This window comes from Myotis yumanensis, unplaced genomic scaffold (assembly GCF_028538775.1).
Source record: "Myotis yumanensis isolate MYYU_CA2020_CCGP unplaced genomic scaffold, mMyoYum1.0.hap1 SCAF_4, whole genome shotgun sequence".
NCBI classification, from domain to species: domain Eukaryota; kingdom Metazoa; phylum Chordata; class Mammalia; order Chiroptera; family Vespertilionidae; genus Myotis; species Myotis yumanensis.
This window is the reverse complement of record NW_027223755.1, coordinates 99,994,011-100,009,225: the sequence shown is the minus strand read 5'-3', so window position 1 is coordinate 100,009,225 and position 15,215 is coordinate 99,994,011. Positions and strand designations below refer to the sequence as shown.

The window sequence follows — 15,215 nt, the reverse complement described above, 5'->3', positions numbered from 1 at the left end:
TGCTTTCAAGGAGTAACAGTTGAGGAAGAGGGACCAAAGCAAGGACAGAAATAACTATATATAAAGAAAAAGGAAAGCAAAGAAATGGCCACAATGCTTGTGGCAGAATGGATAAGACATTTAGAGAGATTCCAAACCAGTGTGATGGGAGTTGGGGATGCGTGGGTAAGGCCAAACATCTCTAGTGTGCAAATGCACGCCTGGAATTCAGCCCTAAGATGCTTCCTTCTCAGGCTGTGCAGGTCGGGCAGGGGCCTAGGCTGTAAGGGAACCTGTGAGCACAGGAGAAAGCCTGGGAAGTCAGAGACTCATTAGGTTTATCAAATGGCTTTTACCCAGGGACACACTGAATTTCACCTACTTTCCTCTGCACATAGGAAAGGCAGTTGGATATTTCTAAGGGTTAAAGTTAAAATATATCTTACTCATTCTGTTTAAGACACCTCAATCAAATATCTCCAACTTTTTCAAATTTGGGAAAGGAATATGACAGATCTAGAACATGACAACAGATAAAAAGAATTCAGAGGCAAGAGACCACATCTTGTAGGTTCCCATTCCTACAAAACATTGAGAAAAAGCAAATTTATGGGGACAGAAAGCAGATTGGTGGTCACTGGGGGTAGGGGTGGGACAAGGATTAAGAGCAAATGGGCACAGGGATCTTATTGGGAGGTGACAATGTTCTGAGACTGATTAAGGGTGATGGCTACACCACTCCATAAAGTGACTAAAAGTCAGTGAAGTGTACACCTGAAATAGGCGAATTTTATAATATATAACATATGCTTCAATACATTTTTTTAAAAAAAGACACCAGAATGGAAAAATAATGAAAAGAATGCAGAAGGCAGAAAAAGTGCATGCATTGTCCTGAGAAGCCCCAAGAACATGAGAGAAGCTCTGGAGGCTTCAGAATCCAGCTAAGAACGTTAAAATAAAAACACATCAAACTTAAACATTCTCATTATTTCACAAAATAAATATACAGTGAAAATTAAAAATGGAGCTTTAATTAGTTCTGGATAATCTGAACGAAACTCACCCCAATTTCTTCACATATTCTAAATATCCAATAAGGATCTCATGGTAAACAGCTGTCCGCAGGCATCGGGGTCGGAAGAAATGAATACTGTCCAGATAAGATATGTACACACGCCTGGGGGTGGGAGAGAGAATTAATCAACAGCTCAGGGCATCCTGAAATAAATTTTATTCAACAGCATTTACACTGACCACAAAAAGATATAAAAACATAAGAAAACTCCCATTGCTAACTGCCGCTGCCAATCAATAAAATGGAATCCAATTTCATCACCAAAGGGAGAAGCAATGGCATCTCATCACTTACCACAGAGAACCATGGATAGATCAGGGCAAACTACGAAAAGACATTTTTAAATTCCCTCTCACCCAGATTCTAGAATGAAAACGAAAGAACTCTTCATAGAGGTACTTCATTTTTTTTTTTTAGGTGCATCAGAGAATGTCCAGGCTCATGGAGTGGTCCCCACCCCATTCTCTGTGGCTCTACCTGCCCCAGGTAAGACAGGCACAACAGCAAGACCAGGACCAGGACCCATGAGTACTCAAAACACAAAACAGGCTTGAAATAGTCATAGGAACTCTTCACTCCCCACTGGCTTAGAGGAAACATAAATGTAATTTGGTTAATCAATAGTGGATTATTTAATTTTAACCCAGCTCTAAAGCACACAGGTTCTCTAAGACACATAGAACCGCATTATAAGACAGCAAGACACCCCTTGAAAGGAGATAGAGGACTACCTTGTGTTTGGAGGGGGGCAATCAGAGCCATATTCTTGGACATGCATTCCAAAGAAGCATACATCCACTCCATCAATTTCCTCAAAAGCAAAGAGAGCTTTGGTTCGATACGGGAAAGATTCAGACATTTCCCCAGAGTCCACAAACCTGAAATAAAAGTCAGAATCTGATGTTTGCATGCATCATTGTTCATAAGGTGCTTTATAACCTAGATCTGCTGCTCTAAACCCGCTCAGGGTAGAGGAGATAAAGGCCTGTCACTTCTGACTACCAGCCCAGAGCTCTTACCACTAGTGTGAGCGGCTTGGAGCTTTGATCCCATTCTTTGTGACACTGTTTGACTTGGTTGGGAATTTTACCTTCTCTAATGAATTTGGGATAGAAAGAAGGGCTTGCAACACACTAACCAGTGAAAATCGTTTAAGTTATGCAAAAAGCCTATCAGAAAGTGGGGCTTTTGTTAACCAGGTGGGGTAACCACTAGAACAGCGCTGTTTTAGAAAATAGCACAATGTCTGCACACAAACCGTGACTTCATCCCAGGCTTGACCTCCACAGTCTTATCTGAGCTGGCCACCACTCGAACAAAGACTTCCCCGGCTTCAGGATGATTCTGTCGCCGCAAAAACTTGTTGACTCGGTCTTCCAAGTGGTTTCCCAAACGCGTGGTTTGCAGTCCTGGAAAGTTTAGAAGGAGGTGAGAGAGCTTTGGAAGGACTATGGAGAAGGCAACCGAGACCACAGATTCCTCCTTTTCCTTTCAGGGTAATCTGACATATTTCACTTGTGTTTTGTGTGTGTGTGCGTGTGTGTTCTTTTTTTGGTTAATCCTCACCCAAGGATATTTTTCTCTTGATCTTTTTTCTAGAGAGAGTGGAAGAGAGAAACATCAATGAGAGAGGGACACATTGATTGGTTATCTCCTGCACACCCACCGACTAGGACCCGGGAGGAGCCTGCAACCAATGTATGTGCCATTGACCAGAATTGAACCTAGGACCCTTTGGTCCGCAGGCTGACGCTCTATCCACCAAGCCAAACCGGCTATGGGAATCTGACATATTTTAAAAGAATTAACTGTTCTGCCCTGGCCAGCTGGCTTAGTTGGTTGGGGTGTCGTCCCATACACCAAAACTTTGTGGGTTCGATGCCCGGTTGGGGTGTGTAGGAGAGGCAAACGATCAATTTTTCTCTCTCCCATTGATGTCTTTCTGTCTCTCTCAAAATTAATAAAAACATATCCTTGGATGAGGATTAAAAAAAAAGAAAGAATTAACATTCTCTAAAACCAGAAGGGACCTAGTTTATCCTATGAAGTAAGCGTTTTATGAGGGAAAGGGGTACTCTAGAATCTCAGGCACTCTACATCTTCAAAATTGCCATCAAGTGCCCTGATATTTTCATCTTTTTTGAACCATAAGGGCAGAGGAGCCATGAAGGTGGACCTGAATTTGAAAGACGATGGGCTATGGAGTAAAGTGGGGGAGCAGGCATAAGGAGGGCCATGCTGTGCCCACCAGCCTTCTGCTCCCTCCCCCTGGGCCTGGTGAGGCGGAGATCTGGCCCTGGGTGCTCCCACGTGGCTGCTCAGAGTCACAGCTGTGCCCCAAGGCTAGAACTCTACGGAAGCAGGGAGCCTGCCACTGCTTTCCCTGGAGGAGGTCAGGGCTGCTGCGCATGTGTTCCTTGACCCACTCCCCCCTTCCTGCCCAGCTTTGAGGAGAGTCCTCACTGCAGAGTTAAGACAGAGTGCACAGTACATTCCATGGCCAACTAAGCTCTGTGAGTGTTCCTATTATGGCAAGTGCACGGACACTGTCTCATATCCAGGCCTACCCCAGCTCCGTCCCTGGGTAGGTTCCTCTTCCCCTCCACAATCCTCTCTTTAAGGGACCACCCAAGCATGACCACTGTGACAGGGCATATACAGGAAGCTACCCAAAGGCAACACATCAGTCGGTCATAGCATAAAAAACTCCTTGCACGTGAGAAAAAATAAGACTAGCAGCAAGAGCTGCACAAGGTTCACACTAATTATTTATATATAATGGGATTTTAAAGTTTTCTACTTTATACTTATTGATTTCAAAAATATTTACAACAATAAGAAATGTTTTTAAAAAGGTATTTGGGATTTTAGAAGATTCCTTACTGAGGTCAAGAAATACATGGAAAATTTACACCTAAAACACCAGCTTGTTATCCTATGCTCAGCTCAAAGTTGATTTTGTAGCCCTTTTATTAAGAGTTTTTAATCTTCCCCATTCTCCGTAGGAATGAACATATATGTAGCCCCAGCCTCTTCTTTCAAAGTCTTCAAATGTTGATCTAGGAGGGCTAGTTCATTTATTTTATTCAAAATAACTGGATCAGGAGACCAGACAAAGAATAGTTCATCACTTGGGCACATCAAGGCTCCTGGATACATGTGTTGTAAAAGACTCCTTGGGATGTGTGACTTGTGGTTAGAAGGCTTTCCTGCTTCTCACTACCATCTACCTCCCAGCTTGCCCCTCAGACTGGACTGTGAGTCCTGAGGGCATTTTACTGTGTGATATTCTGGGGAAAGAGAATCGGTCCACCTTGTGGGCATGGCTCAGTAGTTGAGCTTTGACCTGTGAACTAGGAGGTCACTGTTGGATTCCTGACCAGGGCATGTGCCTGGGTTGTGGCTGGATCCCAAGTAGGGGTCATGCAGAGGCAGCTGATCAGTGATTCTCTCATTGATGTTTCTATCTCTCCCTCACCCTTCTTCTCTGAAATCAATAAAAATATATTTTTTTAAAAAAAGAGAGAGAGAAAAAAAGAAATACATGGAAAATTTAGACTAACTTTCTTAATCCCATTTTTCTGTGATAAAATACCAATGGTGGAGTTCTTTTGATATATAAGTTATGCCTCAAGAAAAATGATTTAAAAAGAAAAACACAATGGCAATAAAATAAAAAACACACAGGAAAATAAAAACTTGAAAAGCTATAAAAATGCAGGGGAGTGCATCTGTGATCTATTTCACATGCTGATGAAGATGTACCCTGTACACAACTGTGTGGTCACACTCTGGACCCCTCACAATGCAGCACACCCCACACCCGAGACAGCTATCCTGAGAAATGCAGCATTAGCTGTACGGCACAGGCCATCTCGTCTGTTCTTTGTGAAGCCCCTGAAGAAAAGGCTCACATTCTTGCCCATGTTCTCCCATTGCCCCTCCATGCCGCTGCTGAGTACGTTTTGTTCCCTCATGAGGCGTTTCCAATCCAGAAGGGAGGACACAACTAAGAAGGGCCACCATAGTGAGGGAATCCCCTTACCTTCTGAAAATACGACCCACACACTATGATTTTCAAATAGCAAACCAAAGGACCTTTAAAATTAGGTCTTTACTTTTTTCTTCAAATCACCGGAGTGAAAGCGGGGTGATTCTCATCCATGTGATGCACACATGGAGGTGTATTTCAGGTCTTCCAGTGTTTATGCAGTAGGCCTTTCTCCCATTCTTGGGGAGTGGGGGTGGGGTGGGGAGGGTGTGATCAAATCCTTCAGAGCTTATTGCTTTCTCACTCTGGGTTTATTTTTTAGGAAGGTTTTTTATAACCCAACACAGTAAAAATACTCTTACTGTGACCTTGAGTTCACTTGCAGTTGTTTCCTTTTCTCCTTTAACCATCTGAAATGGAATCGTGTGTGTGGAATAAGGAAGGGAGGTGGCTCTGGATGGATGGTCAATTGTGACTATCATTCACTGACTACCAGTTGAAAGACATTTTTAATATTCACTCAGTGCAAATATGAATGAGGCAAACTTTCCTTTGTGATCTACAAAAACTCGGAACACAAGGGTGACACTAGACTTCTAAGATCCTTTTCTGTAAGCAAATGTTCTATATCTTAAACACTAAAGCTCATCTACTAAGGTCCACATGTCTTTCTCTCCCATTCTCTGGACATGGGGTGAGCTGTGACCCCGTACACCTCACCCTTGTGCCTTCCAGCTGAAGTTGCTCTTCTAGTGAGGTCTAGCTCTCTTGGCAGTTTAGTTTGGTCACTGAAGCTCTGGCCTAAGCAAGTGTTTCTAAGTTGCTGACTGCTTTAGTGATTTCACTCAGAATGGACCCTCTAAGGTAGAGGCAACTACTTTCCCCCAAGGCACATCTGGCAAAGTCTGGAGACATTTCTGATGTTCACCACTCATGAGGATGAGGGTTATTGATATTTAGTAGGCTGCAGCCAGGGATGCTGCTAAAATCCTACAAAGCACAGGACAGCCATCATAACAATGATCTGGTCCTGAATGTCAATAGCGGCTCAGCGGAGAAATCCTAATCTAAAGATAAATATTACAGTAGCCAATAAGAGGTCAATGGGAGAAAAAAGAGGACATATGTAATACTTTCAACAATAAAAATTAAAAAAAAATTACAGTAGCCAGTGAGTTTCTAAGTATCTCAAAACATTTTATAAAAGTAAATTTAAGATAACTATGGATTTTATTAACTACAGAGTTTGAACTTGAATTGACGACTTGGAAGCCTATGAAATGACTTCCTTTTTGTCTGCTTCACATCCCCTCCTTCCCCCAGCATGTGACCTCTCCCTCCATCCCATCTCTCTTCTATTCCCAGCACCTCAGATGACCTGGCTCTTGTTGGAGACACTCTGAACTGTGTGCTAGTCACCTATCCTGCTGCAGGGAGTACTGGGAAGGTGCACTTCAAGGCTCCACTGTAGGTGGCTTTCCTATTCAGGTTCTCTATTAACTCAGCAAAAGGACAGCCTGGGAATGCCATGCTGTGGAAGGTGTCCTCAGTACTTGAGAATCAAGTGGACAAAGGTTACGTATTGTACACTTTCGAAAAGAATGATATCTATAAAAAAAATCAGATCTATGAAAAGTTACTTTTAGTAGCAACAGACTGATATCATAAAGAGATACCAGCAGCCACTCTAAATGCAGCAACATTCCCAAGTCTGTGCAGACCAGGTGCCTACCAGTCTTGGGTGGATGACGGCCGATTCCCAGGGAACTTGAGAGGGTCACTCCTCACAACAGCATGGTCCACACCTAGTGATGGGCAAGTGACTGCCCATACTTGGGCCCAAGGTTGAGTGTGTGGCTCAGACAGAACAACTGTGTATGTGTGTGTGTTTTGGGGGAGGTCTTATTTTTAAGCAACTTAAGAAGGATCTGCTGACAAATTTTCTCTTTAGAATTCACAAAGTTTACAATGTAGCTAAGCTTTCTAAACTTGCATCTAAAACATGGATTGAGCAAAAAGCTGACTTTGATATGATCAGGTCAAATCGTTCTTTAAGGGGAAGATAAGAAAAATAAAAAGTATTAGAAAACAAACTCACAGATAAAAAAATGTTGGACAGGTCATCTACAAAGCCACGTGTTAAGAGGAACCAAAGAAAAACTGGGGTAATTATACAAGTTTTTACAATGTACAGATCAGGACAAAGAAATCCTTCCAAAACTTACTCTTAGCACTGAATTTGTTTTCTTTTCGAGTTCTGCCAGTTTTCTTCAAGCAGTTGTCACATACAAATCTGCAAAAACATAATGGGTGTGATTAGATTATACAAAACAGTATATGTTGCCAAACTAGTGAAATGCAGCATTAAAATACGTTGTTGGCTGTTTAAATCGCATCATTATACAGAAGTGAAGAGGCAGACTGCTTTGATTCTATAATTCCTAGAGCAGGCAAACACTTAAGACTTAAAACTTAGAATCAACTGCCATCTATCGTAATTGCTGAATTCTTGCTGACAACAATGAATGAAATACAGCAGCAGCAGCATCAGGGACCCTCCCCTCCACTCTGTGCAAAACTGCTTTCCTTTTCCCAAGATCACAGGAAATTACTCACCCTGACGGCCAAATGATATCATAGTGTAAAACACAAATTTGATGCATTTTCCGGCCACACTCCTTGCAATCAACAAAACTGGAAGACAAAGAAAGCACAATGAATACACAGGGAACCACAAAATAGAGAGGTCTTTAGGAGCTTGTATACTATGTTCTCTTGTCCTCTTGATTACTTTGAGCATCTAGTACTAATACATCTGTTGATTGATTCAGCCATATTTTAAAAATGCACCAGTATAGTTTCTGTGGGAAAAGTTCGAACCCTTCTTTGTACAAATGCCTCATTCCTCTCTTCTCCCAATCTCCTTTGCAACTAGGAATGAACCTTTACTTTTAAAAAGTGCTATGATAAAGGCACATTTTATGGGCCAGTATTTCTGACAGTACTATACATCTTGAAGACCAACACTTGCTCTAGGTAAGTGCACATGCCTAAACTGACTTAAGTAATAGAGAACAATACTTCCAATATTATAAACATTTATTCTTAGGCCCAGGCACAGGAAGTGTCTGTTCTGAGATAGTCACAAAGGTGGGAAGTTCCAAACTGACTAGTAAATGACAGTCCTTATTCAAGTAAACACTGGAGAGCAAGGGGACGCACTGAGCCACCTGCCCTCTACTGCAGACCCCGCCCAAGCTCACCTGGAAATCTTAACTGCAACATACTTGAAGGTCAAAACCTGTATTTTAGCCACCCCCTTAGCATCATCACAACTTACAGCTGGTGGAAGTCTTAAGTGGCAAGAAAGTGGGTTCAGGCTCTTCCAATCAGTCTGATGCTGAGCCCTATTACCTGATACATGATCAAGTACCTGATCTTCCCACTGTCCTTCCTGAGCAAGGCTTCAACCACAAATCAAGCCTTACCCAGCTTCTCGTTCCTGCTCTACTGGAGGAAAAGACAAATGCAAAACTGCGCAAAACCGCAGCACCATTCAATGGCAATCCCATGCTATGCTGCTCCCCCCATTCTATCTGGTGTTATTCTGAACCTTCACTCCCTCCTCAAGTGCCACATCACGGTCAACAAGTTCCTTCGCTGAAATTTCAGCAGTTGAGCTCATCCCTGGGTTAAGAATTTAAAAGGTCAGCAGGTAACAACTCCCTCAGTTTCTGTGCCTGCGCCAAAGACACCCTATTCTCAACCCTTCCCCCTCCTATGTCAGGGAAGAGGAATGTAAAAAAAAAATAGGATATTTGTTCTAGACCCCATTTTATCAATTTTGAATTTCAATCTCTCTCCCCTTCTAACTATTATTAACCAACTGGTTTACTCCCCTTCCTACATTTTTATTCATGCAGTTACCTAAGCCACCACTTAGACTGGACCTTTCCTCACCCTGCAGTGTGGTCTCTTCCACCAGAAGGCTGTTCAGGTCGGCCTTCCAACTCCTGCCTAAGCTGCTCCTCTGAGTCTCCTAACTAGTTCCCCTACTAGGGAGCAAAAGTCTTCCTCTCCACTGAATCTATCTCACAAATCCAGCATGATCTTTCTGTAACAGAAGCCAATGATGTCCCTCCAAACCTCCTTAGCACATCCAGGAGGAAACCTACAGGACAAAGAACTGTGTAAGGGGCCCTGCACCTAGTGCCTCTCCTTCACATCTCACGGGGCTCCATCCACATGCTCTACCTGCCAACCACTTGAGCTTACCTATGTTGTTGCTGAACATCCTATGTTCTTTTACTCCTTTGTGTATAGAATATTCTTCCCATTTCTCAACAACTGATTCCAGATGAGTGTCACCTTCTCTGGAATGCCATCATGCCCAGGAACAGGGCCCCTCACCTTTGGACCACCTTACTACCTCCTGCTATCTGTGCTATGATCCATCTGTCTCTTGTACTGACGGACAGAGCCCCCGCCTAGTAATGACTATTCCAATGTAATGTATTTTGAAGTTAAAAATGAATATAAATCATAGTGAAACTAAAAAACTGAAGGGGAGGGCATAATGTGAACAGGGAGCTGGACAATTAAGACAAATAATCGACTGGTCATTAATGATCTGGGGAGGCACTTCCTCATGCACCAGGCACTATGCACAGGCTGGAGTTCTTGTATTCAACATGTACCCAGCCCGGGCACTACTAGTAGGAGAGATTGAGTAAGCTCTCAACGTAAAGTTAGGTTTCAATATGAGGTCTGGGTGGAAAGTCCGTCTCTTCCACCGCAGCAATAGGCCTCACTAAAGCTAGGGGTTTGAGCCAAGAGAGGGGAGGACCTGTTTCTCAGTTCTGGACGCACTACAGCCACATTTACCAAACATCGAATGGTGCTGGAGCCTGTGCTCTCTAAGCAGCTCTGAAAGTGCATTTGGCACTGCGGTAGAACACAATGGGCCTCTCCACACGCTGGGGTGGTCTTAGGACTCGGCTTTGGGGACCTGAAGGGGTCGTCACACTGAAGGAGTTCTGAAGCCTCTTTAGGGGCCATCACAGAGCAAACTTTGCAAACACAGCATTCTTACTGAGCACTGGAGGAAAGTCAAATATTTGACAATGGCCTTTGAAAATATACCATACCAAAGACAGTGGCAAGAATATACACCAGGCTTCCCATTTATTATTTTTAGAAAGTGGTTTCTAAGAGGTTTTCTTTCTAAAATTTCCCTTTAAATGATACTAGCACTACTCTACCAAATAGTCCTACCTTTGTTTTCTAAAGATTCACACTAAATGGCTTCTTAAAAACACCAATGACCAACTTATTAGAGAGGTTCTAATAGAACAAACATCCACATAAATTTGGATTTTGAAATTTGGAATTTGTTAAAATTCAGTACCTAAAGAGCATGTTACAGAGACATACATATTTAGTGTGAGTTAAAGAAGGATTCATATATGAAATAACTTCACACAATAAAATTCCACCCAGATAAGGGCACATATGTAATACCTTAATCAATAAAGAAATTAAAAAAAAAATTCCACCCAGAGCAATGCATTTCCAATGTCTTCTCCCACAACTCAATCATGAGGAGGAACTGTTTTTGACCTGAAACTAAAATCTAAAAGAAAGAAATAGCTATATACTCACGGTTCAGGATCTAAGGTATCATTTTTCTTCTTTTCAAACTGATCCTTTGAAATTGTCCTTGTTTAAAAAAAATGAAAACAGAGGTTAATTAACTTAATTGATCTGTTGAGTATAAACTATAGTTTCTGGAATATTATTTTGCAACTAGTTCTTCAAACGGAAAATAATAGCTAAAATCTCAAGTAGATGCAATGATGGCATGAACATATAAAACTCAATTCTACAGCCCTAACCGGTTTGGCTCAGTGGATAGAGCGTCGGCCTGCGGACTGAAAGGTCCCAGGATCGATTCCGGTCAAGGGCATGTACCTTGGTTGCAGGCACATCCCCAGTGGGGGGTGTGCAGGAGGCAACTGATCGATGTTTCTCTCTCACTGATGTTTCTGACTATCTCTCTCCCTTCCTTTCTGTAAAAAAAAATCAATAGAATATATTAAAAACAAAACAAAAACAAAAACAAAAAAAACTCAATTCTACAGAAAGCACCACCATTTAATTTTCTCTGTTTTTCTCAGAACATTTCCTCCTAACTAGCATCAGCACTAATTACAAGATTTAACTAAGACTAGTCAAAATATCATGGCAAAATTTTGTTTCAAACTTTTTAATTTTCCATCAAATCTATATAGTGACTGGCTACTAAATTTAACTGATATTGGTGTAACCAATTCTTGTTTTAAACTGATTTTTAGAGAAGAGGGAGGGGGAGAAGGAGAGAGAGAGAGAGAGAAAGAGAAACATCGATATGAGAGAGAAACATCTATCTGTTGCCTCCCCTACGTGCCCTGACCGGGAATCAAACCTGTAACGTTTTTGGTGAACAGGACAATGCTCCAACAAACTGAGCCACCTGGCCAGGACATAACCAATTCTTTTAATTATAATATTCCCTCAATGACAGAAAGTCAGCATCTACGTGGGGATATTTTACTTGTAAAGGGCTGAGTATATGGTTTCTACTGTCCTTTTGTTACAATAAGTGTATATATGTGAATGACTTCTGATTCACATATTTATACAATCCAATTATTAATCATGTAATAGGACCAAAAGATTAAGATGACAAGGGACAGAAAAATAAATTGAATAGGTAGAATATCTGTCATTTTGATTTATAAGTGGCCATGGTTTATTTTGCATTTGAATAAAGTAGCCTTGAGTTGCAGGGTAAGTGTCCTACACTGCTGGAAACTGCGTTAGTGTGAAGCCGTTGCCTGTGGGGGGGACATCACACTTGAAGACTAGCCAGTGTGGTTGGAATCATGGCAGAGTCCAGAGAAAAGAGAGAACCATAGAACACTGGTAGTCCTGGGCAGACATGGTGGCTGGCAGATTTTTAGGTTTCTCCAGCATATAAATGAGCTGACCACAGAGAATAGGCATTGGGACCAAAAGGTGCACTCAGTGAAGGAATGAAAGGGCCAACTCAGGTCTGTCTGAATTGGACCTAGTGAGCAAGAGTCAAGTCTCCAGCAAAGAAGGAGACATTTACACTCTGGGAGCCCATTATCTGTGTTATATTAGCTTCACAACTTAAAGGATGAAAGTAGGTACATGAAACTCATTTTTTGCTACTGCCAGTCTGTGGATAGGGTTATTTGGTTTCTTTAGGTGTATTGAAAATTTGTAATTTCCAAAAATGGAGGGTGACAGCCACTAGGAAAAGCCAAGTGTTTTAAAAGAAGAACTGGAGCAAGGTTGAGAGAGACCTGTGAACTGCATGGTGTGGCTGTGAACACCACAGTACTGAATGGAGGGAAGAACATGGAAGTGTCACTGGTGTTCAGCTCAAACAGCTACATGTTAAAGTATGAATGTGAGCATAATTAATATGAGAAAATACACTACACACAAGTCAAAACAGCAGTGGTGCTTCCCTTTTACTCATGGACAAGAGACAAAAACAATTAAGAGTCACTCCCGTGAAAAATGACAGGATAGTACTTACGTCTGGGGTTGTGAAGGGTCGTCACCAAGGGTAACATTCTCCCCCTGGATCTCTGTGAAACACTTCTCACAAAAATGATACCTGTCAGCAAGAAGGCCATACTTGGGTGAACTGGTCCATCATAACACACAGCCACCCAAGCAACGAAGCCACCAATCAGAGCAGGGCAGATCACCACGACGAAGGGGGGGCGTTGTTGGTTGATTGATGGGTCAGTGAGAACAATGAGAGGAACAGGGGCAGGTTGGGAAGGGCAGGATTAGAGAACAGGGAAGGGAACAAATAGCACAGACATAGAGGTAAGACGCAAACACCAAGACAACACAGAGCAGAAAGCCAAGGCAAAGCATTGATTAGCATTCGGTCTCATTGCACACATCACAGGCCATCATCACTAACAATGACTGGGCTTGGTTCAGCTCCAAGAAGCAAATGTTTGCAAGGAGTTGTTAATACTAGAATCGTAAGGAGCTTAAAATTTAGAAGTCTGAATTTTGTATTAGAGAAAAATCAAATACAATTTCAGGGTTTGAGATGGAAAAAATTTACTTTGAACAAAACAGTCTGACAAAAGGCCTTGAAAAAGCAATTTAAACTGAAAATGCCTTTTTTGTTTTTTTTAAAAATGGAAAATTTATGCTTGACAGCAATTCAGAGATTTTATTTCTGGTTTTTAAGCCAGATCTTTAAAGGTATAAAAATGTTCAGCACTCAAAACTGGTTTTAATTTTTTTCCTGTCTTTTTTCTCATGTTAATCACTTAATTGGGTTATAATACAAATGAAACCAAATCCATTTTCTAGACAAACATTTAACAGAAATGCAATAGGGGTCAAAGACTTTCCAGCCATTTATCAATAAGAATATACAGAGAAAAAACTGTGATATATTGTATAAATAATACAATATATATAAATCCACAAACAATGTTAAAGACTTTTAAAATTCAATTCTAAGCTTTGACTTAAACTTTTTGGTACTGGGACCAATCATTCATCAATCTGAGATACTCAGTGATTGACTGCTCTGACTTGGTGACAATCCAAGTTAAGCAAATTTAGAGAGTTAAATCTTTAAAGCACAATCTGCATTTGAGAAATTATCCATAACCCCAATTTCTTGTAAGATAATACAGAGCTCAGCTCAAGCTATCAAATAAGAATAATTAAAATAAAAACTATTAAATGTTTGGAAAGGACATGAATGAGAAATCAACAAAAATGCAGGCTGATGCTGCATAAAACAAGATGGGCACACAATACCGTAATAAAAACAACAACAAGCTGAATGAATGTGACTTATACAAGCAAAAAGGATGAGCATAGGGTAGCAACAGCAGCACAATAAAATGCGGTTTTAGTGCTGAAAACTATGTCTACAAGATGCCAAGAGGATTAGTGTTAAAGACACTATAACGAGACTTGGAGTGCCACACTGAACCAAGAGTACAGAAGGAGATGCAGCAGCTTGCAGTTTCACACGCGCGTGCACGCGCGCGCGCACACACACACAGCTACAAACAACTGAGAGTTAGACACCACCTGGCCAGTTTGTCTTCATTACTAAAATAGGTCCTCCACAAGTTCTAAATCTAACCTAAATTAAATACATTGACATTTTGTCTGCTATGTTTCACTGGCTAAATACATATAGTAAATTAAAGGCATAAAACTTGAGAACATGCACACACCCCAAGATTACACAATTTTTCAGTATGTTGATGAGGAACATGACAGATTCCCTGTGGGTAACAACTGGATTAATGAAAGTTTCTTGCTGGGACTTGTTTATTTAGGACTAAGTCAATTAATGAATTCTGCCAAGATTAAAACTCTTGACCAGAAACAGATTAACATTGCTGTTTTAAAATATATACAGGGGTGGGCAAAAGTAGGTCTACAGTTGTAAGTACACAAAACACAATGTTTATTATTGTATATGTATTTATTAACTATTGTATTATTTGTCTTATTATTATTTCGTATCCTCACCTATGATTTATTTTTTAGGTAACGATGGCTGGTCATTTAACCTACTTTTGCCCATACCTGTATATTATATATATATATTTTTTCTTGAATGAACTTCAACAATATTCTGGCTACTCACTATTTTGTTAATATTCCTATGGAGCCTTGAAATCATGTAGTGAAAGAATTTTTATGTGCAGGAGGACATGATCATCACTTGGCAGGAAAGAATGAAAGTACAGAAACTAGAAACCAACTCAGTGGCAACCATTACAATAGGCAAAAAAGATATCCCCTCCATGCAAAATACTTCCCTTCTGAAAATAAAACTACAAATTGAGTGTTCCAATTCATTTTACGATTAACACACAGCCCTTGTGGACTAGCGAGAAGGTAACTTTGAACACATTTTGAAATGAAATTGCCGCAATAATTACATGTGAGCATAATGATTTTAAACCCTGGACAAATTCTTAGCTTTTGTTCAAGCAGGACATAAGTCCAGCAACATTCAGGAAACAAGAATCATAAACCCATTATTTTCCAACGAAGGAAACTGGCCTGAGACAAATCACTGATGGCTAAGTG

General features: G+C 41.0%; 1 protein-coding gene across 2 annotated transcripts in view; it reads right to left on the bottom strand.

Moving 5' to 3' along the window:
- CREBBP (CREB binding protein) overlaps positions 1-15,215 on the bottom strand; it is a 154,968-nt gene that overhangs the window by 9,531 nt on the left and 130,222 nt on the right. For both annotated transcript variants that reach the window (XM_070413115.1, XM_070413114.1), the window contains 7 exons: positions 12,658-12,738; positions 10,710-10,766; positions 7,665-7,742; positions 7,274-7,341; positions 2,316-2,466; positions 1,789-1,935; positions 1,046-1,159 (listed from right to left, as the gene is read on the bottom strand). In XM_070413115.1, the coding sequence (XP_070269216.1) occupies positions 1,046-1,159; positions 1,789-1,935; positions 2,316-2,466; positions 7,274-7,341; positions 7,665-7,742; positions 10,710-10,766; positions 12,658-12,738 (696 nt within the window). The remainder of the gene's footprint in view (positions 1-1,045; positions 1,160-1,788; positions 1,936-2,315; positions 2,467-7,273; positions 7,342-7,664; positions 7,743-10,709; positions 10,767-12,657; positions 12,739-15,215) is intronic.